Here is a 23,352-nt window from a genome sequence, read left to right on the forward strand (position 1 = left end):
TCAGGGAGAAGGGCACAACGCAGCACTCCAGGCCAGGGGCACATAGGCCACTGGCCGCATAAGGCATGTATTTCTTTTAGGGTGCATTAAGGCCACACAAAGGGGATGCCAAAAGGCATGACTCACATCAACACCATTATCCCAGAAATCCTAGACCCACTCCAATTTGCATACCACCCCAACAGAAGTACAGATGATGCAATCTCAGGAGGCTTTGGGCTTGCACCAGCTGAGTTGGCACAAGTTGATATCAAGGATTGAAACCCCGGACTCATTGCTTTCTCTCTCTTTTTTGTTCATTAAAACAGGCGGTCCAAGGTGCCGCCATGCCGGACACAGAGTGACCCACCCGTTACCTTTTAATTGCATTTCTCCCCTCCCTATTCCCCCAACCTTTATTAAAGAGCAACTCTGGTTTGAGCACCGCAAAACCGTCTTATTTTATTGTGAATTTCACCTCTGATTCCCCTGGGCTGCCACAGTTGGTGGAGAATGTGGGCACAACCCTTCCATGCTCTGAACTCCCAATAAAATAAGAAGCAGATGGTCATCATGGAAGATGCTGTAACTCAGCTGGTGCAAGCCCAAATGTAGCAAGCCCTTCAGGAGGCAGTTACACAGCTTAGCCAAGGTGTGGTACAGCCGGACCAAATGATGGAACCAGGCAATATCCTCACCAAGCTAACTGCTGAAGATGACATTGGTATTTGAGTGCAATGCAGAGAGAGAGCGATGGCTCAAGGAGTACTGGGCTGGCAAAGTGGCCCCTTTCTGACTGGAGAAGCCCTAGAGGGCCTGGAGGGACTTGGCACTGGCGGACTTCAACAACTACGCTGCTCTAAAAACTGCCCTCTTGGCCCATTATGGGCACAACCTACCAACCTGGGCCCATCGCTTCTACTCCTGGGCCTATGATGTCCACGCCCCGGTAAGACCTTAAATAACCAAGCTGGTTAGACTAACTAAAAGTTGGCTTACCACAGGGGATGGGCCATCAGCAATAGATTGACTGGTAATGGACTAACGTATCTGGGGCCTCCCCACTGACGCAAAGCGCCATGCTGCCCAGAGCAACATGCTGTCAGTTGACGCCCTGGTCGCTTTATTCGAAAATCACCAAGTTACTTTAGAGATGTTGTAGGCCTGTAAGCAGTAGGCCTGAAGTCTAGGCTGAACCAACTAGGGAGACGCCTATTTGAACCCGACTTCAAGACTGACTCCTATTACTGAACCCAGATCACCCCGAGGCAGCGACTGCTAGTTAGCAGGGACCAGAAAAGGTGTCACACCTGTGGCCAGGAGGGACACCTGGCCTGGAGCTGCCCGGGAAACGATGAGTCCCTGCCATGGCCAGTCCCGTAGAGAAGACCACCAGAAGGTGTGACTACCTCACAATCTACTGGGCCCACAAAGCCACTGCAGCCCCCCAGATCCCTGTCAAAATAGGCATTCAGGATAAGGCCACCTTGTTGGACACAGGTGGTATGATAGGTTACCTGAGAGTATGGTCACTCTCATCAAACCTCAATTTGCTGCTGACCCCTTAGGGCTGCCCATAACAGTGGCTTGTATGCATGGAAAAGTATGAAAAGTTACCCCACCTGCCATGAGGAAGGTGCAAACCCCTCAAGGTAGCGTTGTGATTGTAGCTGGGGTAGTAAAGAAAATCCAAGTAGATGTCCTGCTGGGCTAGGCCCAATTTTCCAGAGATTCTGGAGCAGAGGGGTTACAGCCCCTAGGAGAACAGCTTGGGGAAAAGGAGAATGGTTCCCCGATGTAGAAGCGTCATACCAGCCTGTGCTGCTGCTTCCCCACCCATCTCCTCAGACTCTGTGGAGGCCCCAGCCAATCCCCCCTCGGCTCTCCCCAGCACCGACCGAGATAAAGAGAAACCCGGGGAGGAGAATTACCCTGGCGAAATGTTTTCAGAGTTTCCCTTTGCGGAGGAGGGAAAGGGAACCTCCCCGGGAGAGTTTGGCACTACCCAACTCACCAATCCCAACCTGGAGCAGGCGAGGATGAGAGCTGTCGGTGGAAAACCAGTAGATGGAGTGAGTGAATGTGCCTTTCCAAATTTTGCAGTCAAAAATAATTTATTTGATCAGGTTGTGAAAGTGGGAGACGAAATGGTAGTGCCCAAATTTTACATCTCCAAAGTCCTATACCTAGCACACTCACATTTGCTTGGAGCACACCTAGGAGTGGAGAAAATCTATGATCGGTTCCTGGCTTGGTTCTACTGGCCCGGAGTGAAGAGGGCTGTCCACGATTACTGCGGACAGTGTGCCGAATGCCAGAAAACAGCCCCAAAAGGTAACCTATCAAAATCCCTTTACCAATGATCGAGATCCCTTTTCAGAGGATAGCCATGGACATAGTGGGACCTCTGCCCAAGTCCAATCGAGGACATAGGTACATTTTGGTAATCATGGACTACGCCACCCACCATCCTGAGGCCATCCCACTACGTGCCACCAGCGCCCGTGCCGTGGCACGGGAACTGTTCCTTCTCTTCAGTCGGGTGGGGATTGCAGAAGAAGTCCTGACCGATAAAGGATCGCGCTTCATGTCCCGGGTAATGAAATGAAATGCGTAGGATGTTAAAGGTGAGTCAAATCCGTACTTCTGCGGAGCATCCTCAAACCGATGGGCTTGTGTTAAGGAAAGCCATTGACACAGAAGGAAAAAATTGGGACCAGCTAATACTCTTTGTTCTGTTTTCCATCAGAGAGGTCCCACAGGCATCCATAGGATTCTCATCCTTCGAACTCCTGTACGACAGACGGGCCCGTGCATGCTGGACCTGGCAAAAGAGGCCTGGGAGCAACAACTTTGCCCTCACCAGTCAGTTACTGAATAAGCAGAGGAGATGCGCCACTACATGGCGAGAGTCTAGCCTCTGATGCGGGAACACATGCTCCAGGCTCAGCAGGCCCAAGACCGGGTCTACAACAGGGGGGCCCGTCTCCGCGAATTCACTCCAGGAGAACTGGTCTTAGTACTCATCCCCAAAGTGGAGGCTCTTTCAACCTGGCCTTAGCCCACCACAAAGAAGCAGGTAAAAACCTTTCTTGTGTTGGTGGGGTATTATCAACGGTTTATTCTCCAGTTTGCCACGATTGCTGCCCCTCCCCGCAACTTTGGTTTAAGCACCGCAAAGCGGTCTCCGCATGTCTTATTTTATTGTGAATTTCACCTCTGACTCCCCTAGGCTGCCACACAGTATGCTATTCTCTTCTAAAATAGACTACATTTTCTTCCTATCATGTTTCTTTAGACCTGTCTGTTCACAGAGAACAATACAGGAGGAGAGATGTAGGGGTATTTCTGTGTCTTATTGTTCAAGTCAAGTTCACTCGTTTCTTAGCCTGGTGTCACGGTGGTGGTGGTGATTCTCCAACAGCATGAATGTGGAAGAGGAGCCATTCCACTGATGGGCATGATATGACTATAACCACTAACCAATGGCAGAGCAGACATGTGTAATCATACACATATTAGAGCCACTTTGCTCCCATCCAGGGAGAGGAGGAGATACTGGACTGTGTGGTAGTGGATGGAAGCCTGGTCTTAGATCTGTTCACCCCAAGACAGCAGATCTGAGATCAGGCTAGGTGGATGGGGAGGGGACTCACCGATGACGATGAGGGTGTAGTTGATGTTGACGCTGCCGAAGCCATTGGTGGCCTTGCAGATGAAGGTGCCTGAGTCCTCGGCCTCCACATCTTTTATGCGCAGTGCCTGCTGCAGCACCCGGAAGCGCATCCAGCCGCTGTGGATGTTGCGGCCGTCCTTGGTCCACATGATGAGGGGTGGCGGGTCGCCCTCCACTGGGCACTGCAGCTTCATGGTGCGCCCGATCCGCACCGTCTGCCGGTGGGCGATCTTCTCTGCCACACGGGGAGGCCCTGGGACAAGAGAGGGAGACGTAACTGTGTTACAATGGGACATACAGTATTTTACAGAAAACTGAATCAATCAGTAATATGTAGCTACAGTGATTGGCTACCATGCAGAACATAACAAAGCAGAGCCTGGTAACGACTATAATCTGAACTGAGATCAAGTTCCAGCCATGAAAACATCAACCTTAAACAGAAGCTGGTGTGTCCTGATTTGAGGATTAGAAAAACAGTGTGTCTGTGAGGAGATGTTAAGATTAAATGAAAGGTGGAGCGGAGAGGGGGAATTTGAGGGGGTGATTTAAAAAAGGGAGAGTATGCATAGGAGAGTGGTAGAAAGGCAGACAGACAGAAAGAAAAGACAAAGGATTCGTCTTCTTTCATCTCCATTCTCTCCTCTTAAATAAATGTGATACTGGTTATGGATCCCAGCAGTCTAAAACAGATCCATGTGAGCAGCATGTCTGAATCCTGGCTCATCTTTCTGCATAAATCACATCATGCTCATACACAGTAACATTTACACAGAGTTCAGTCCCTGGGCACCAGAGGTTAACAAGCCTTTACTGCCTCGTAACTCACACATCTTGAGCCTTCGTACCATCCAAAGTCAACCTTTTTAATAGCCAAAGTGAAATAAATCTAAGAAAAATGCTAACACTAAGTATTTGACTACAGGACAACTCGTGTTTAATGTGGTTAGTGTTAGCCGTCCATAGAGCTAGCTGTGCCGATGTGTGGAGAGAGGCTTTAGTGATGGCTTCTCCAGTCTAAACACTGCATGGCTCACCCGTCAGAGTCTGGAGGCAGGAAATTTATATAGTCACTGTTTATGTCTGTGGGGAAATGGTAACCACCGTACCTTGTCAGCTGGCCACTTCGCCCTCCTCACCTACCGTGCTGTGTCTGGTTGGATCTCATTGGGTTGTTTGTGTGCTGCTCATACTACTCTGTTTGTATTTGTGTGTGTGTGCGCACGTGTGCCAGTATCACTACAATGTGCTCCGTGGTTATTTGATTCTTCCTGGGTTAACCCCCCAGAGTAACACTTGCCAGAGCTCCCTCTCTCTACCATGCTGTGAGTCATGCTAATGCCCATTAGCGTAAAGCTAATTCCAGATCTGATTCATATGACTGGCATGAAATGCAGTCCACTGAGGCCTTTGATGAGAAACATTTGCGAAAATTGAAAAAATCTCAAGTAATACAATGTTTGTTCAGCTTTGACTGTCACCTTCCTATCATGTCCATTCATCCTCAAATCTGTTTCAGACAATCATGTCACAGAAATGGGTATCATGCGTGAATAATCCTAGAGAGAATTCTGGAAAATGTTTAGAGGGGGCACTACCTGTCTTGCCAAGATGATAGCGCTCCACTGTTTTCACAGGAGAGCACGAGAACCGCCATTTTGACACATGGAGTTTGAAAGTGTGAAAATAAATTAGTCACAGTCAGGAATTCATTTTAGCCATTGAGTTGCTCATACTGAGAGGCTCTGGGGCCCAACAAAACCATACCACATCACCGCACGTCCCAGAGATCACAGAAGCACAACCCTGCTTTTCACTCCTCTTTTGCCAAGAGTGACGAATTGAACATACATTAGACACATTTTTGAGGAGCTTTCCTTTACGTTGGAGGGACTGGCTCTAGAATATTTTTGATAATTGTTTTTTTCATTCAATTAAAAAAAAACGTTTACCCCTTTTTCGTGATATCCAAATTGGTAGTTACAGTCTTGTCCCATCACTGCAACTCCCCTACGGACTCAGGAGAGAAGAAGGTCGAGAGCCATGTGTCCGCCGAAACACGACCCTGCTAAGCAGCACTGCTTCTTGACACACTGCTCGCTTAACACGGAAGCCAGATGTACGAATGTGTCAGAGGAAACACCGTCCAGCTGGCGAACGAGGTCAGCTTGCAGGCGCCCGGCCCACCACAAGGAGTCGCTAGAGCGGAATGGGACAAGGAAATCCAGGGCCTCCCCTAAAAAACCGCTGGGTAAATTGTGGGCCGCCTCATGGGTCTCCCGGGGCTGTAGTAGTGAAGCCTCAAGCACTGCGATGCAGTGCCTTAGACTGCTGGGCCACTCGGGAGGCCCTGGAATAAAAAAATGTTACCTCTCTGTTGGAATGACACAGAAACGACCAAAAAAACAATTTCATGAGATTGTCTGTGAGTTTAGGATCTGCGTGGATGTGTTTATGTAAATGTCTGTGTGTGTGTGTGTGTGTGTGTGTGTGTGTGTGTGTGTGTGTGTGTGTGTGTGTGTGTGTGTGTGTGTGTGTGTGTGTGTGTGTGTGTGTGTGTGTGTGTGTGTGTGTGTGTGAGAGAGAGATAGAGAGTGAGTGAGTGAGTGAATGAGAGAAAGTTGTAAGAGGGGGAGCAGAGGGAATTGTGAGGAGAGGAAATTGCAGGCTGGACCTTTTAAAACACAATCTGTTTTGTCCATTTCAACCTAAATGCATTACCCTATGCTGCTGCTGCTGGCTCCACTTGGGGATCTAAAGTACCTTAAAGAGGCAGCAGCCTCCTGTTTTCCTCTGTCTCTCAATAGATCTCTCTTTAAGCTGCATACTACCATTTCTCTTTATTCCCTTTCATGGCATACTGGCTTAAGGTATGCAGGGAGGGGGCATGCATGTCTGGAATGTCTACTAATGACAGGAAAGACAACAAAAAGTATAATTCCTTTCGGCTATGTCCGCTGACCAACGTCAACATTGTCAATGAGGTCTGACTGTCCTTGTATCCTTGTGAGTCTGAGCTCTGATCATAGTCTGGAAGAGGAAGAAGAATTACCCAGCAGATACACTGTCTATTGGCCAGTGAGTCAAAAAGGGACCTTTGGTCTGAGTCCAATGCACAATATTGTTGCTGGCATGCGTCAGGGCTTGGAGAAGGGGAGTTGGGATCTGTGGAATGCTTTTGATTATTAAGCAGGACTTAGAGCTAATGTGTTCTCTGAGCCAGAGTCTTCACTTTGAGGAGGTCAGGGTGAGCCTGGTGATAACCGATAGGCCTACCACACCATCCTAGACCATAGATTAACCCTACCACGTCACCCTAGACTGTAGGTTAAACCCTACCACATCATCCAAGACCAGGGGTTACCAACGAGGGGTTCTAGGAACCCTGGGGGTACTTGACCTATCCATGGGAGTACTTGAGAAGACTCATGAGTCCATAGCGTTACTGGTAAGACGCACATGAGGGGGTACATCAGAGGTACTCCGGGTAAAGCAAAATTCAGTTGGTGGTACAGTAACCGAAAAAGGTTGGGAACCACTGTCCTAGACCATAGGTTATCCCTACCACACCCTCCTAGACCATAGTTACCCCTACCATAGGTACCATATGTTATCACTAATAAAAACACAACACTGGAATGAATTGCATGATTGAAATATAATGTTGAAAACAGCAATACATTTATGAGATTAACACACTTTTCAAAGATCAGTGAGAGGTAGGGGAATTTTTTTTATTTTACAATAGCCAATTTGACAACCGAGGATTTTGTTGGGTGACTATAGACATGGGATTCAAAATATCACTGGTTCCCTAGGCAATGACACTGCGCTCCCTCTCAAGTAGGGTTCCCCAACTGGCGGTCCACTGGGGCAAATTTGCCCCCTGGGGATTTTATTTGGACCCCCAAGTGTTCAGAGCAAAAAACAATGTTTCAATATTGGACATAAAACATTGCAAAAACACCAGCAAATCAGCTCCAAGTAATATTTATTTTGGAAATCTGTTCCAAAGTATATAAGCAGTGTAAAAAACATTAGGAACACCTGCTCTTTCCATGACATAGACTGACCAGGTGAATCTACAGTTGAAGTCAGAAGTTTACATACACCTTAGCCAAATACATTTAAACTCAGTTTTGAACAATTCCTGACATTTAATCCTAGAAAAAATTCCCTGTCTTAGGTCAGTTAGGATCACCACTTTATTTTAAGAATGTTAAATGTCAGAATAATAGTAAAGAGAATGATGTATTTCAGCTTTTATGTCTATCATCACATTCCCAGTGGGTCAGAAGTTTACATACACTCAAGTAGTATTTGGTAGCATTGCCTTTAAATTGTTTAACTTGGGTCAAATGTTTCGGGTGGCCTTCCACAAGCGTCCTACAATGAGTTGGGTGAATTATGGCCCATTCCTCCTGACAGAGCTGGTATAACTGAGTCAGGTTTGGAGGCCTCCTTGCTCGCACATGCTTTTTCAGTTCTGCCCACACATTTTCTATAGGATTGAGATCAGGGCTTTGTGATGGCCACTCCAATACCTTGACTTTGTTGTCCTTAAGCCATTTTGCCACAACTTTTTTAACTTAAGCCTTTTTGCCACAACACAGAAGTATGCTTGGGGTCATTGTCCATTTGGAAGACCCATTTGCAACCAAGCTTTTAACTTCCTGACTGATGCCTTGAGATGCTGCTTCAAAAAATCCACATAATTTTCCTCCCTCATGATGCCACCTATTTAGTGACGTGCACCAGTCCCTCCTGCAGCAAAGCACCCCCACAACATGATGCTGCCACCCCCATGCTCACGGTTGGGATTGTGTTCTTCGGTTTGCAAGCCGCCCCCTTTTTCCTCCAAATATAACGATGGTCATTATGGCCAAACAGTTCTATTTTTGTTTCATCAGACCAGAGGACATTTCTCCAAAAAGTATGATCTTCGTCCCCATGTGCAGTTGCAAACCGTAGTCCGGCTTTTTTTTATGGCGGTTTTGGAGCGGTGGCTTCTTCTTGCTGAGCGGCCTTTCAGGGTATGTCGATATAGGACTCGTTTTACTGTGGATACAGATACTTTTGTACCTGTTTCCTCCAGCATCTTCACAAGGTCCTTTGCTGTTGTTCTGGGATTGATTTGCACTTTTCGCACCAAAGTACGTTCATCTCTTGGAGACAGAACGCGTCTCCTTCCTGAGCGGTATGATGGCTGTGTGGTCCAATGGCATTTACCAGTTTGAGTGTGCCAAGAACTAAAACGCTGCTGGGTTTTTCATGCTCAACAGTTTCCTGTGTGTATAACAAATGATCCACCACCCAAAGGACATCCAGCCAACTTGACAACTGTGGCAAGCATTCGAGTCAACATGGGCCATCATCCATGTGGAACGCTTTCTGTAGTCCATGCCCCGATGAATCGAGGCTGTTCTGAGGGCAAAAGGAGGTGCAACTCAATGATAATGTTTTAGTCAAATGTTATCTCTGTTTGGGCTTCTTGCAGTCTACAATTATTTGTAATTATGTTTTGTAATTACTCCTTAGCCCTTAAGGCCCAGTCCTTGATCTACAAAAGCTAAAGAACATATACACATCCAGGTACTTTTTGCAGGTTTATTGGTGAACTCATGAAATATAAAAAATACAATTCCGCACACTGCTGTTCATGATCCCAGGTGATTGTATTGATACAACATTTCAACCCTTAGGTATTAATAAGGCATCAATATCCCAGGTGGGTGTAAAGGCCCTATATAGGGGAAGTGCTCACTGACATCACTTCCTTGAGCTCCAAGATCATTGTGACTGTCTGCTGAAGTGGTCCAAGTGAGCAGAGAAAAGATGACAGAGGGGCGAAAGGAAAAGATGATGATTGGGTGTCTAACCTTTACCTTCCCCTAGGGAGGGGAGGAATGAGGGACTGGTGGGATTTCTCATGTTGCCACCATGGGCTTTGCAGAGCCAACAGCAACATACTGTATCTCAGACAGACCAGAACATCGCGCCCAGTCAGCGAGCACTCTTTTTAGTCTCGCTCTCCCTCCCATCAGAGCAGGCTCCATCCCAAATAGCACCTTATTTAGTGTACTACTTTTGGCCAGGACCCATGGCTCTGGTCAAATTCAAAGATAAAGGCTAGGGAACGATGGTGGGACAATACATTTCAGCACATTTAGTTTCCCAACAGAAAGGCCCATCACAATCGTCACCTGGTTGGAAAACCAAGACACACATTCTCTCTTTTTTCCACCCATAGCTTTCTAAACACCCCCTGAGAGCCTCATTCTCTCGCTCTTCTTACTCCTTCCTTCCCCATAGCCTAGGGTGACCCGGCAGAGTGATGACTACACATTTAGAGAGACCGCACTGCCTCTCCTTTAGACAGGTAATTTCAACCGCTGTCAATAGGTCAATTGCTCCCAATTGGTAAAGCATAACAGTTAACACTAGCCCGGGGCTGGGAGGTGGATACGTTTACACTAAGCACTGGGAACTTAAATCACAGCCACGCTTTCCTCATAATATCACCATTCACACCTTTACTGAAGTGACTTAACTGAAAATACATTTTCAGAGGTCCTCCTGAATTATAGATTAATAATAATCAGTTGCAATCAACCCACATGGTGTAGTTACTACAGTGCCTCTCTGACCTCTTGACATTTGTTACATGGCAGAAATAAGAGAGAGAGGAGAGGAAGAGAGGGTGGGTGAGAGAGAGGGAGAGAGAGGAATAGAGGTAGAGTGAGAGGGAGAGAAAAAGACATATGAATCCAGCCTGCGTCTCCTTCCCCCTTTAGCAGCCCTGCGGCTCTAGGCTGGTGGAGGGACTCCGTGTTAGCACAGGGTTCTGGGAAAGCCGAGTGGTGTTGGGCACTGAGCGGATCATGTTGCCACACTGACCAGTCAGCAAATTCCATCCTTAAAGTTCCACTCGGGGCGAGGTCTGAGGTCCATGTTTCAGGCAGGCAAAATTAAACATCAGTGCTCCTGTGAAGCTCCTCCATTTTCTTTCTGTCATGATGTGCGCTGTTTGACTGATGCATTATTGATTTGTCTGAGTAAGAATGTTCCGACTGCCTGGTTGTGAAAACAAGACACCATGTGTCCATGAGATTCATTGGACAAAAAGCCTGGCCATGTCAAAAGAACCACAAGGAGGTCTTTCTCAAAACCAACTCCATTGTCCTAGCTCTGAGTAATGGCAGTGAGTTAACGGAGAACTGGAAGTAATCCAGCCCCCACAATTACCACTTGTTTTGTCCAAAATCTATTCATCTCTATTCATCTTCAAACACACCTGTCTTTTTTAGGGTTAACAAAACAGATTGCAGAATAAAGAAATGTTGCAATCAGACCTGGAACATGCACTGAAAATCTGTGAAAAAAAGATTAACAGTTTCAGAAGCATTTTAAAAGAGCAACCAAAAAGCCAATATCCTGAGGTAGAGTTTAATGGAAAGCATTCTTCCATAAGGTTATTAAGTATTTTACTGGAACCCAGTCGAAGAAAACTTGGGCCTGAATGACAATTATCCAGACGTATTCGAAGGGAAAGGAGTGATTAAGAAAACTACGTAAAATGTGCAGATAATTCCCAGGCCTGTGACCTGGGTATAGGCGGGAGAGGAGCTGGAAAGCTGTGGCAGGAAGAGTGTGTTAAAGGCCACAACTACGATTACACTGCCACTATAGGGGCTTTATACAGTATTTCACAGGGGGTAGCTAAAAATGACCCTCCATGAGTATTGGCCCATCCCCCTCTCAATTTTACTGAGCTGGGAAGCAACTGAACAAACTAATTCCACCCCAACCAACCTTGACCATCGGACACTACCTATTAATTAATAGGGCAACAGGACTTCACAGGACCAAGGCCACAAAGAGTAACTGTGCTGTGAGTAGGCTACAAATAACCCAAGTATTCTGTCTCCCTAGCCTAGGCCTAGCATGCAAAAGCATATGGAATGTAGAGCAGTAGTAGTGTGCCTATATTCTGAGCAGAGCTCCCACACACCAACACAGCCCCCCCTCCCCCCATATGATGAAGGATGTAAAACAGGAAGCTATAAATGATCAGTGGCTGTACTGCTTTCAACACAATGACATGGCTCCACATACATAGTATTATTTCTGGTATTTCAGGTGTTTGTGCAGAATAAGTTTACATACAGTGTATTCGGAAAGAATACAACTATTCAGACCCCTTGACTTTTTTCACATTTTGTTATGTCACAGCCTTTTTCTAAAATGGATTAAATCATTTTTTTCCTCATCAATCTACACACAATACCCCATAAAGACAAAGCAAAAACAGGTTCAGAAATTTTAGCAAATGTAGAAAAAAATTATAATAATGAAATATCACATTTACATAAGTATTCAGATCCTTTACTCAGTACTTATTTGAAGCACCTTTGGCAGCGATTACAGCCTCGAGTCTAATTCGGTAGGACGCTACAAGCTTGGCACACCTTTATTTGTGGAGTTTCTCCTATTCTTCTCTGCAGATCCTCTCAAGCTCTGTCAGGTTGGAGGGGAGCATCGCTGCACAGCTATTTTCAAGTCTCTCCAGAGATGTTTGATCGGGTTCCAGTCCGGACTCTGGCTGGGCCACTCAAGGACATTCAGAGACAAGTCCTGAAGCCATTCCTGTGTTGTCTTGGCTGTGTGCTTAGGGTTGTTGTCCTGTTGGAAGGTGAACCTTCGACCCAGTCTGAGGTCCTGAGCGCTCTAGAACAGGTTTTCAAGATTCTCTGTACTTTGCTCCATTAATTTTCCCTCAATCCTGACTAGTCTCCCAGTCCCTGCCGCTGAAAAACATCCCAACGGCATGACTCTGCCAGTACCATGCTTCATAGTAGTGATGGTGCCAGCATTCCTCCATTCCACCAAGAGTTCAATCTTGGTTTCATCAGACCAGAGAATCTTGTTTCTCATGTTCTGAGTTCTTAACAGAAAGGTTGCTGGATCGAATCCCCGAGCTGACAAGGTAAAGATCTGTAGTTCTGCCTTTGGACAAGGCAGTTAACCCACTGCTCCCCGGTAGGCTGTCATTGTAATTAAGAATTTGTTCTTAACTGACTTGACTAGCTAAATAAAAGGTTAAAGAAAATATATATATACATAAACGTCCCTTTTTCAGGACCCTGTCTTTCAAAGATTATTCATAAAAATCCATATAACTTTAAACACTTTACAATGAAGATCTTTAAACACTGTTTCCCATGCTTGTTCAATGAACCATAACAATTAATGAACATGTGGAATGGTCATTAAGATACTAACAGCTTACAGATGGTAAGGCAATTAAGATCACAGTTATGACAACTTAGGACACTAAAGAGGCCTTTCTATTGACTCTGAAAAACACCAAAAGAAAGATGCCGAGGGTCCCTGCTCATCTGCATGAACGTGCCTTTGGCATGCTGCAAGGAGGCATGAGGACTGCACAAACCCACCGTCGCTGGACTAGACAGAGACAGCTCTTCACTGACGAGTCGCGGTTTTGTCTCACCAGGGATGATGGTAGGATTCATGTTTATCGTCGAAGGAATGAGCATTACACCGAGGCCTGTACTCTGGAGCTGGATCGATTTGGATGTGGAGGGTCCGTCATGGTCTGGGGAGGTGTGTCACAGCATCATTGGACTGAGCTTGTTGTCATTGCAGGCAATCTCAACGCTGTGCGTTACAGGGAAGACATCCTCCTCCCTCATGTGGTACCCTTCCTGCAGGCTCATCCTGACATGACCCTCTATAGCATGACAATGCCACCAGCCATACTGCTTGTTCTGTTTCCTGCAAGACAGGAATGTCAGTGTTCTGCCATGGCCAGCGAAGAGCCCGGATCTCAATCCCATTGATTACATCTGGGACCTGTTGGATCGGAGGGTGAGGGCTAGGGCGATTCCCCCAAGAAATGTCGGGGAACTTGCAGGTGCCTTGGTAGAAGAGTGGGGTAACATCTCACAGCAAGAACTGTCAAATCTGGTGCAGTCCATGAGGAGGAGATGCACTGGTGCAGCTGGTGGCCACACCAGATACTGACAGTTACTTTTGATTTTGACCCCACCTTTGTTCAGGGACACATTATTCCATTTCTGTTAGTCATGTCTGTGGAACTTGTTCAGTTTATGTCTCAGTTGTTGAAACTTATTATGGTCATACAAATATTTACTCACTCCAAGTGGGATGTCATGTGTCTTTTACTGAGGAGTGGCTTCCGTCTGGCCACTACAATAAAGGCCTGATTGGTGGAGTGCTGCAGAGATAGTTGTCGTTCTGGAAGGTTCTCCGATCTCCACAGAGGAACTCTAGAACTCTGTCATATTGACCATCGGGTTCTTGGTCACCTCCCTGACCAAAGCCCTTCTCCCCCGATTGCTCAGTTTGGCTGTGCCGCCAGCTCTAGGAAGAGTCTTAGTGGTTCCAAACTTCTTCCATTTAAGAATGATGGAGGCCACTGTGTTCTTGGGGACCGTCAATGCTGCAGAAATGTTTTGGTACCCTTCCCCAGATCTGTGCCTTGACACAATCCTGTCTTGGAGCTCTACAGACAATTTGTTCGACCTCATGTCTTGGTTTTTGCTCAGACATACACTGTCAAACTGTGGGACCTTACATAGACAGATGTGCACCTTTCCAAATCCTGTCCAATCAATTGAATATACCACAGGTGGACTCCAATCAAATTGTAGAAACATCTCAAGGATGATCAATGGAAACAGGATGCACCTGAGCTCAATTTCTATCTCATAAGCAAAGGCTCTGAATACTTATGTACATAAGGTATCTGTTTTTTAATTTTTAATACATTTGCAAAAATGACTAAAACCCTGTTTTCACTTTGTTTTTATGAGATATTGTGTGTAGACTGATGAGGAACAAATATAATTTAATCAATTTTAGAATAAGGCAGTAACGTAACAAAATGTGGAAAAAGGGAACAGGGTGTGAATACTTTCCGAATGCACTGTACATGCTACTGAATCACTGCAACAGTGAAAAAAACAAAGATACCTGCCATAATGAAAGTGTTATTGAGTGTCTGAAAGTGGGTGATGGGGGGCGGGGGGTGTCCTTCTCCAAAGACAGAGGCTGTCTCAGCCTCCAGTATTTATGCTGCAGTAGTTTATGTGTCGGGGGGCTGGGGTCAGTTTGTTATATCTGGAGTACTTCTCCTGTCCTATTCGGTGTCCTGTGTGAATCTAAGTGTGCGTTCTCTAATTCTCTCCTTCTCTCTTTCTTTCTCTCTCTCGGAGGACCTGAGCCCTAGGACCATGCCCCAGGACTACCTGACATGATGACTCCTTGCTGTCCCCAGTCCACCTGGCCATGCTGCTGTTCCAGTTTCAACTGACCTGAGCCCTAGGACCATGCCCCAGGACTACCTGACATGATGACTCCTTGCTGTCCCCAGTCTACCTGGCCATGCTGCTGCTCCAGTTTCAACTTCCACCTGACTGTGCTGCTGCTCTAGTTTCAACTGTTCTGCCTTATTATTATTCGACCATGCTGGTCATTTATGAACATTGAACATCTTGGCCATGTTCTGTTATAATCTCCACCCGGCACAGCCAGAAGAGGACTGGCCACCCCACATAGCCTGGTTCCTCTCTAGGTTTCTTCCTAGGTATTGGCCTTTCTAGGGAGTTTTTCCTAGCCACCGTGCTTCTACACCTGCATTGCTTGCTGTTTGGGGTTTTAGGCTGGGTTTCTGTACAGCACTTTGAGATATCAGCTGATGTACGAAGGGCTATATAAATAAATTTGATTTGATTTGATTTGATTTGATATCAGGGATGTTAACGTATAACAGCAGCTGCCTCCAGAGGCCTGATAGTGGTTTGGGCTCTCCCGGCTCTGCCCCCACTCCTGATAGGCCAGTAGACTACACCAGCACCTGCCATGAACCTGTCCAGCAATCAAAGGTCAATATTGATTTAGGCATAGACTATTAGACTAGAGCAGCCATACTTTTCCCACCATAAAAACAGAGCAAACAACAGAGTTATTAATAAATTCATAAATCTTACCAGGTATCTTCATCCAAATAGATTTGAGCAATATGGATTTTACATTAGAGGTAGAATATTGCAAATGGTTGTGTTTTCATATGTATGCCATTAATGTTCGTTGAAATGTATGTTAAGTTGTCTTTTGTTTTTATCTATGGATGTTTTTGTATCGTCAAAAAAGTAAATTAAATATTTTTTTTAAAGCAACACACACACCAAAAAATGACTTCAATTAAAATGCACAGGTCGTAATTGGTACATTGGAGATGTGCTTCCTCTTCTCTCTCTCCCACGTGTCCTCCTCCTCCACTGGTTGGAGGAGTCAAGCATTCCTTCCCCCTGCAACTCCACCCTCTGATCTCCCCACCTCACACCCATATGTACCCCTGCCTCCCTCCCACATTCCACACCGAGTCTCAGCCATGACTAACTCAATTTGTTCTGCGCAGGTCTCTGTTCGAAAAGGTATCATCCAAAACCACAGTCAATTGAGTGCAGGGTCAACCTGGCCCTGACACACTGAGGCTAACTGTTCCTCAGGGAAACACAAAAATGATGTGTGTCTACAGACTATTAGGAGTGCACTGAGCAACTCAAGCACTGAGGCGCATCTCCCTTTCTCATATCGCGCTCACTGACATCTTAATGAGGTGTACATACAAACGATGAAGTGCAGCAGTCAGCTCAAATCTACATAGAAAGCAATGACAACATGGCATTTAAAAGAAAATGGGTTAAGACAGAGAAGTGATGTACACAATATAATCTCATTAACATTTTTGAATGGTCAAGCTCCAGATATGAGATGACGGCAGTACTTGGCGCACACTGCACCAAAGATGCTGTCCTTGGAGTGTAACTGTGTGTTGCGGGCCAGTGTGGATTGGCACCGCTATACATGAATGCTGGAGCCCACAAGGTATCAATTAGCAGCCCCAGACACTCACAGTGCAGATGGCAAAATATGAGGATTTTATTTTGTTGATAGAGGACTTCAACTGAATACTACAATGCTGAAAAGAGAGAAAATTAGAGAAAGGAAGATGGAGGAAATGGGGAGGACATCAAATGTGCAGAGTTTGAATACCCTGTGGAGGATTTGCTTACGTCTTTCATTTCATGCTCAAGAGAAACACACGTTTCTCAGGCCCATTCAAATCCTATTGAGGAAGACTGGGGGAGGCAATAGATTGCGCTGTTCTAAACTTAAAGACAAACCAACTGTGAGAACAACACTGTGAGACGGTGACACCTCCAGTAGACAAAGGATTCCAAAACTGGGGGGGGGGGGGAAGACAGCCACACCTTTTCATAGTGAGCCATGGTCATATCACATGGTCATTTAATCAGGCCTGATCCACCATGGGGCTGGGGGTGAGATTTAAGAGGCAGCAACAGATGAAGAATCCCACAGGTGTAGGCCTAGACACTCCAGACAGACACCCTAACGCCGTAAAGTTCCTCCACTAAATGCTGTGCCTGGACCAGTTGGTTCCGAATTCCTGTCTGGAGCCAATGGGTTTGGCTGGGTCTGTGTCCCAACTACCTGATTGAAAAGGCCACAACACTGCAGCTAGTAGCAAAAGTTCCTTGGTTGCTAAAGCCTTCAAATTCCCAACTTTTAAACCACCCCCACAACTCTCACAATCCTTACACATTCCTACTGCAGTATGGATTCCACCCCAACAGCTGGCGTAATGAACAAGCCGTGTGTGTGTGTGTGCTATGCCTCCATTTCTCTGCCTGAGGGCAACTGCAATCCGTGTGGCTACGGGCAAAAACACCGCAGAACTATTGTCAGTCCACTCTTCTAGTGCTGCCCAACAGCTTACCATCACAAAGCCAAACAGAACTCCACAAAATAATAATGAAAGACAATCTCTGACGAGAGTGACGTACATCCTGATTTAAGGACTTCACCGGAGAAAACAACCTGGGCTTATGGGGGGGGGCTCTGTGAAGTCATTCAGACATACATCAGACATGGCCTGAGTCATTTAGTGTCTTTATCACCTCTGTTATATTTTTATTTTTTAGGATACACAGCTAACCTTTCACCTTAGCACCAAAATAAATGCCTGTGAAGGCTGATGGTTCAGGATGTTCAGGAAGAGAGCACAGGGGGCACTAGGTCGGTCCCACACTTCAAACAAACCAGCGGCAGGCAGCGAAGAGTGAGAGCAACTGACTCAATCTATGGGTGTGTCACAAATAGAACCCTATTCTAGGGAATGGACACATGCATCAATGGACACTTTTTCAAATCTCTCATCAGGGAACGCCAGCCGTTCCAAGTAAATGAACTATTCCAGAGCAAGCACACCTGATTCAAATAATTATCAAGCCCTTGATAAAGTGAATTAGGTTAGCTAGGGCTACAACAAAATTGTGAAACATCTGGGGGTCCAAGAGCAGAGGTTTGAAAACCACTGGTGTAGAGGACACACAATATGTCTGACATCCATCAATCACATTAATGCTCTGTTTGTTTAGGTCCCAGAATGGCATCTCTCTCAGCTGGGGGAGCCCTCTCCTCTCTGTCTCTCTGACATGGGACACACACACACAGCTGCTCAGGGGCACAGGCCCCAACACAAACTGACACGCAAAATACAAAAGAAAACAAGGAGAGCTGTCTCCAGTCCAGGGACTGCTTTTCAACATCTCATTTGTAATGTGACCAGGAGAACAGCTGGGAAGGAAGGAAGTACATGCTTACATCTATACATACATATCTGAAAAATAGGGGGATGAATGAACGCAGAGAGAAAAAAAGCAGAACCTGCAGTACTGATGTGTTATTGTAAGCCCCTCTGGTAAGAGGTCAGGTATGCGCACTCCCTGATCCGATCTGGGGCCTTTCCCTGGTCCTCTCCGTTGCCCTCTGACCCCTCCAGCACTAACCAAACAAAGGCTCCAGGCCCCCCAACAATAAGCCATTATGTCACCAGCACAACACAATGCATTGTTCGGTCCGTGAAAGTATGTGTGTCTGTCTATGCTGTGGCTATTTCAGGCTGGAAAGACACACAGTCAGTCAGTCAGTGAGTCAGTCAGTCAGTCAGTCAGTCAGAGTGGCACAATTTCAATATATTCACAAATGAACAGACACAATAAAAATGTAGATGTAACACTGCATTAGTTTCAGTGGTTGATGTTTTTGCAACATTGATTGGCCCAGTGGCTAGCCAAGTGGAACTCATGTCAGACAAGACTGGAGGATTACATGGACTTAGGAAAATAGTAGGCCAGTTGGACTTGCTGGCTGGAGAACTCTCCCTCTTTTCCTCTATTCAACTGTACTGCAAAGGCTATGTGTGTGTACACTAAAGCTGGGATGATACATCAAAAATGATTGACACCGGCCAAACCGACCACTTATTGTGGACATTTTGCTGATATTGTTCTTTACGATATATAACCTATAGGGCCCTACGAGAGAAATGTGAAGTTTTAAATCAAATAAATTTGCTAATATGGGTGATTGTTAATGGGACAATTGAAAGCTAACATTCAAATTGGTAGTAGTAGTTTTAAGGGTAATATATAACATTTTAAAAAGTGGTACACATTGTTATAAACTTATCGTTCAATTTAGCATTATCGTGATAAATTGTAATATGAATTTTTGGTCCATCTCGCTCTTATTTTTATTGTACTCTCGGCACAGTTAATATTTGTGGCCTCAGTCCTGTGAAGTCATGTTGCCTTAGCAATTACCAGGTGGAGGCTGATGGTAAAGGTTGGATGGGGTGAAATGGTGAGATCACCTACTTCAGACTTTGTTCAGTTGCTTTCAGGCCTGCTCATTAAAATGCCTCTTATTTCTCTTGCTCTGTGCTTGTGTGTTGGGAGCTCTCCTCAGAATATAGGCACACTACTCCACATTCCATGCGCCTCTGCATGCTCACACACACAACACCTATCCCATCAACCTACCCTGTGAGGTGTCTTGATGGACACATTATAACCAAACACCCGGGGTGCTAGGCTAACTTTATCCAAGCTCCCATTTAATGGGACAAATTAGTTATTTTTGAAGCCAGCCTGTATTTACCTATAACAACATCATCAACATGCTGTTCCCAGTCTTAAATCAATGTACGACCTCCTGTCTAATACAGCTTCATTACTAAGGAATATGATTAGCAGCCCAATGCTAATGAGAAGGGGTGAGAGAAAGATGGTGGCTGTGTAAACACCATTTGGCAATCTAATAACCACTTGATGGCCTGTAGTCTGACAGCAGCCTTTCTCTATGGATCCATCCTCCTCATTGAGATGAATTTGGAGCCGATCTCTCATTCCTTACTCACACTCAGCTATGTTTGTCACGTCTGGAAAACGGTTTATGTGTGAGATTTGCCTGATGGTTTTGTGCCTTACATTTTGTTTGCACCATTACATGTGAATTACTATAGGAATGTATTATAACATTGCAATATTTACATTTTATGACATGTCTCAATATACACACTTTATGATCATTGTTAATAGCATTGCCTTTTACCTAGACATATGCATTGATCCCTATTCAAACTTTAACTACTGTTTGTTTAAACCCACACCCCAGGCTCTGTCGATATTCTCTAGTTTACTACAGAGCTATGAAGGGTTGTGAAGTGACAAAAGGCTACCCAATGGGTCAGCTATGTTTCTCCAACACTCTAAATTAACTTCACACATTTCCTCTGGCTTAGACCTAGCCATAAACTGCTGCAGTGTGAGGAGGAGAGGGAGAGATTTTCTGTGTATTTTTTAACCTTTAACTAGGCAAGTTAGTTAAGAACAAATTCTTATTTACAATGACGGCCTACCCCGGCCAAACCCAGATGATGCTGGGCCAATTTTGTGCCGCTCTATGGGACTCCCAATCACAGCCGGATGTGACACAGAATGGAATCGAACCAGGGACTGTAGTGACGCCTCTTGCACTGAGATGCAGTGCCTTAGACTGCTGTGCCACTCGAGAGCCCAAGGATGGAAGGAGGGAGAGATTGAGGGAGAGAAAGAGCAGATTCTAAAAATGTGCTGCTACTCCTCATCTCAGATTCTATTGACTTTTACAAGGCTCAGACGAATACAAGAAAGTTAGATAAGCAGACAGTACTTCTTCTCAGTGTATGTGTTTTGTGCATCAGCCTATTTTGTTGTCTGCTCTTGAAGACGTGTCCAGATGTTCAATCATGAATCCTGGAAGGCTGCCTCTCACTGACACACCAGCATGTAGCTGCAGGGTGGTCCTAGTTTGTACAGTGCACAGCAGGCCCCTACAAACCCACCAGTTCCACCTCCAAAAGCCCCCACACGTCCATACGGCTGCCTGTCGCCTTTGTTTAAATGCAATGCCGTAGTATTTAGTCTACCATTGCTGCACCAAGATCCTGTGCTTATAGCTGGGTCCCACCACATCTTGCCTTCAGTGTGGATGTACTTTAAATGTACTTATTTTAATCATGTGCGTCATAAGGAGTCAAAAGAGTGATACGTAAATGAATGCAGTTGTATTTCATTTGTGATCATAATTTTTAAAAATTGCGTTAAGGCAACCATCCCATAACTTCGTTGTTTTCCCCATTTAGTCGGGTTCCCGAGTGGAGCAGCGGTCTACGGCACTGCATCTCAGTGCTAGAGGCGACCACTACAGACCCTGGTTCGATTAATGGCTGTATCACAACCGGCCGTGATTGGGAGTCGCATAAGGCAGTGCACAATTGGCCCAGCGTCGTCCGGGTTAGGGTTTGGCCGGGGTAGGCCGTCATTGTAAATAAGAATTTGTTCTTAACTGACTTGCCTAGTTAAATATAAAGGTTAAATAAAAATAAATAAAAGTTAGCACAGACATTAATGCCCACATTTATGCATGAATACTCTCTCTCAGGCATGCACCAAACAGAGTAAAATCCTCACCTTTCAGCTGCTCAGACTCAGACCCAGAATCATTGCATAAGCGTATACGGTTCACATGTCTCTCTGGCAGCCGGGCCCAAACTGTGCTTCCGCTTGCAGCGGAAAATATTTGTCATCTGACGTGATGTTCTGCATTCCCCGTGCAACAAGGACACACCAGGAACAGCAAACTTGGTCAGTAGGGGAGCGCTCAAATGAGGTTGGGGGATCATTTTTTTGCCACGTTCCATATCATAGCAAATCAACCTGGACTCTTCCTCTAGAAAAAAAATCCTTTAAAAAAAAAAGTCTTAATTGTCCTGTAGTTTTGAATGTCCATTCCTTTTCTTCTCCTAAAGTTCACATATGAAGGTATTAAACTCAGGTCAAAAAATATGTATTTTTATGTCAGGAAATGTTTTCCATGAGGAGAAGTGTGTTGATGTGGACTTAACCTTTTCTGCTGTATGTTGAGTAGCCGTTGTTGACCCACCACAGTTCGTCAAAATCACAGTGTTTGGAAAAATAGAGCGCAAAGAATCTGACATTCAATTGGAAAATAATCTCTGATTCTGTCTCAGTACCTCTGAGGTATTTTGTTTTCAACACAACCCTTCAACACAAGTCTTATCAAACGTGTCATATCAGACTTTATAAAAAAGGTAAAAAGTTCCTTGCTCAAATATCCGCATGCCATCATGATAGAGAAACGTTTAGTCTCTCTCTCTCTCTGTGTACACAATAAGGCGCTATCTAGGCTAAGCTAGTGAGTAAAACCCCTCTGATACCATCACCAGGAAGACAAGTTGTCTCTTCTACTTTTTAAGCCCACAGCACTCCTTGCCGTGTTGCTCCGGTCATGGTCGGAAACGCGGTGGCATTGCACAGCAAACAAACATAATTGCCTAATCTAATCACATTGCTCTCTATGGGTCTCTGTTTACTTTTGCCTAAGCGTCTCCATGACGGCTCGACTGTGTGATTGTGAATGCTGCATTGTTAAGGCTAGGGCTCTCACCGATCCAATCTGCCTGGGCGCCGTGTGTTTGGGTCCCCCCCATGCCCCTTTGCTTTCCCCAGACAGGCAGGCCAGAGCAGACGACCAGCGGCATGTTGAGTCTAGGTTTGACAACTCAGATTGTGCAGCAGGAGGGTCAGGACTACACTCTATCAGCATGCCTCACTTGACACTTGCACACCAGGTATCCCAAAGGTTACTGTCCCAAAGTCTGTGTGATCTAGGCAAGGTCCGTTAGAAAACGGAAGATAGGCCATTGGCCTGAATGGACAATACCACCAACTTGGAGTTACACAACCACAATTGTGTACAGCTTGTAGTAGATATGATTCATTGCGGTGAGGCACTTTTTGAAGATGGTTGCCTACAGATCCACTAAAACACTCAGTTATTATTGTTCATTACTACTACGTTACTACTCACCCCGTGCACAGTCCGACAACAGGATTATCTCACAAATGAGCAGGCAAATGCATAAAAGTCCCATTCTTTCAGGATGGAAGGCTTCAACACTTGAAATCTTAGAGAAAGAAAAAAAGTAAATTCACAGTGAGGAGAGGTGCAAGAACACATTGTTATTATCCATATCACATCTTAAGCTACTGTATATTATGCTTTACAACCAAATGATATTTCTCACAGAAGTTTCTTTTGGAAGTGGCATCGTCAAGGCATTGAGGAAATATAACAGAATTACAGTCGAAACTAATAACAATAAAATAAGTTGTTAATCATTTAACAGACTGAAAAACACAAGACGTCTGTCCCCAGCACTA

At 45.4% G+C, this 23,352-nt stretch overlaps 1 protein-coding gene across 3 annotated transcripts in view; it reads right to left on the reverse strand.

Moving 5' to 3' along the window:
- The window catches only part of LOC109864486 (fibroblast growth factor receptor-like 1), a 67,703-nt gene that overhangs the window by 41,808 nt on the left and 2,543 nt on the right, over nt 1-23,352 (reverse strand). For all 3 annotated transcript variants that reach the window (XM_020452321.2, XM_020452320.2, XM_031797545.1), the window contains 2 exons: nt 23,000-23,096; nt 3,636-3,908 (listed from right to left, as the gene is read on the reverse strand). In XM_020452321.2, the coding sequence (XP_020307910.1) occupies nt 3,636-3,908; nt 23,000-23,063 (337 nt within the window). In that variant the 5' untranslated portion in view covers nt 23,064-23,096. The remainder of the gene's footprint in view (nt 1-3,635; nt 3,909-22,999; nt 23,097-23,352) is intronic.

This window comes from Oncorhynchus kisutch, linkage group LG19 (genome assembly GCF_002021735.2).
Source record: "Oncorhynchus kisutch isolate 150728-3 linkage group LG19, Okis_V2, whole genome shotgun sequence".
Classification (NCBI taxonomy): domain Eukaryota; kingdom Metazoa; phylum Chordata; class Actinopteri; order Salmoniformes; family Salmonidae; genus Oncorhynchus; species Oncorhynchus kisutch.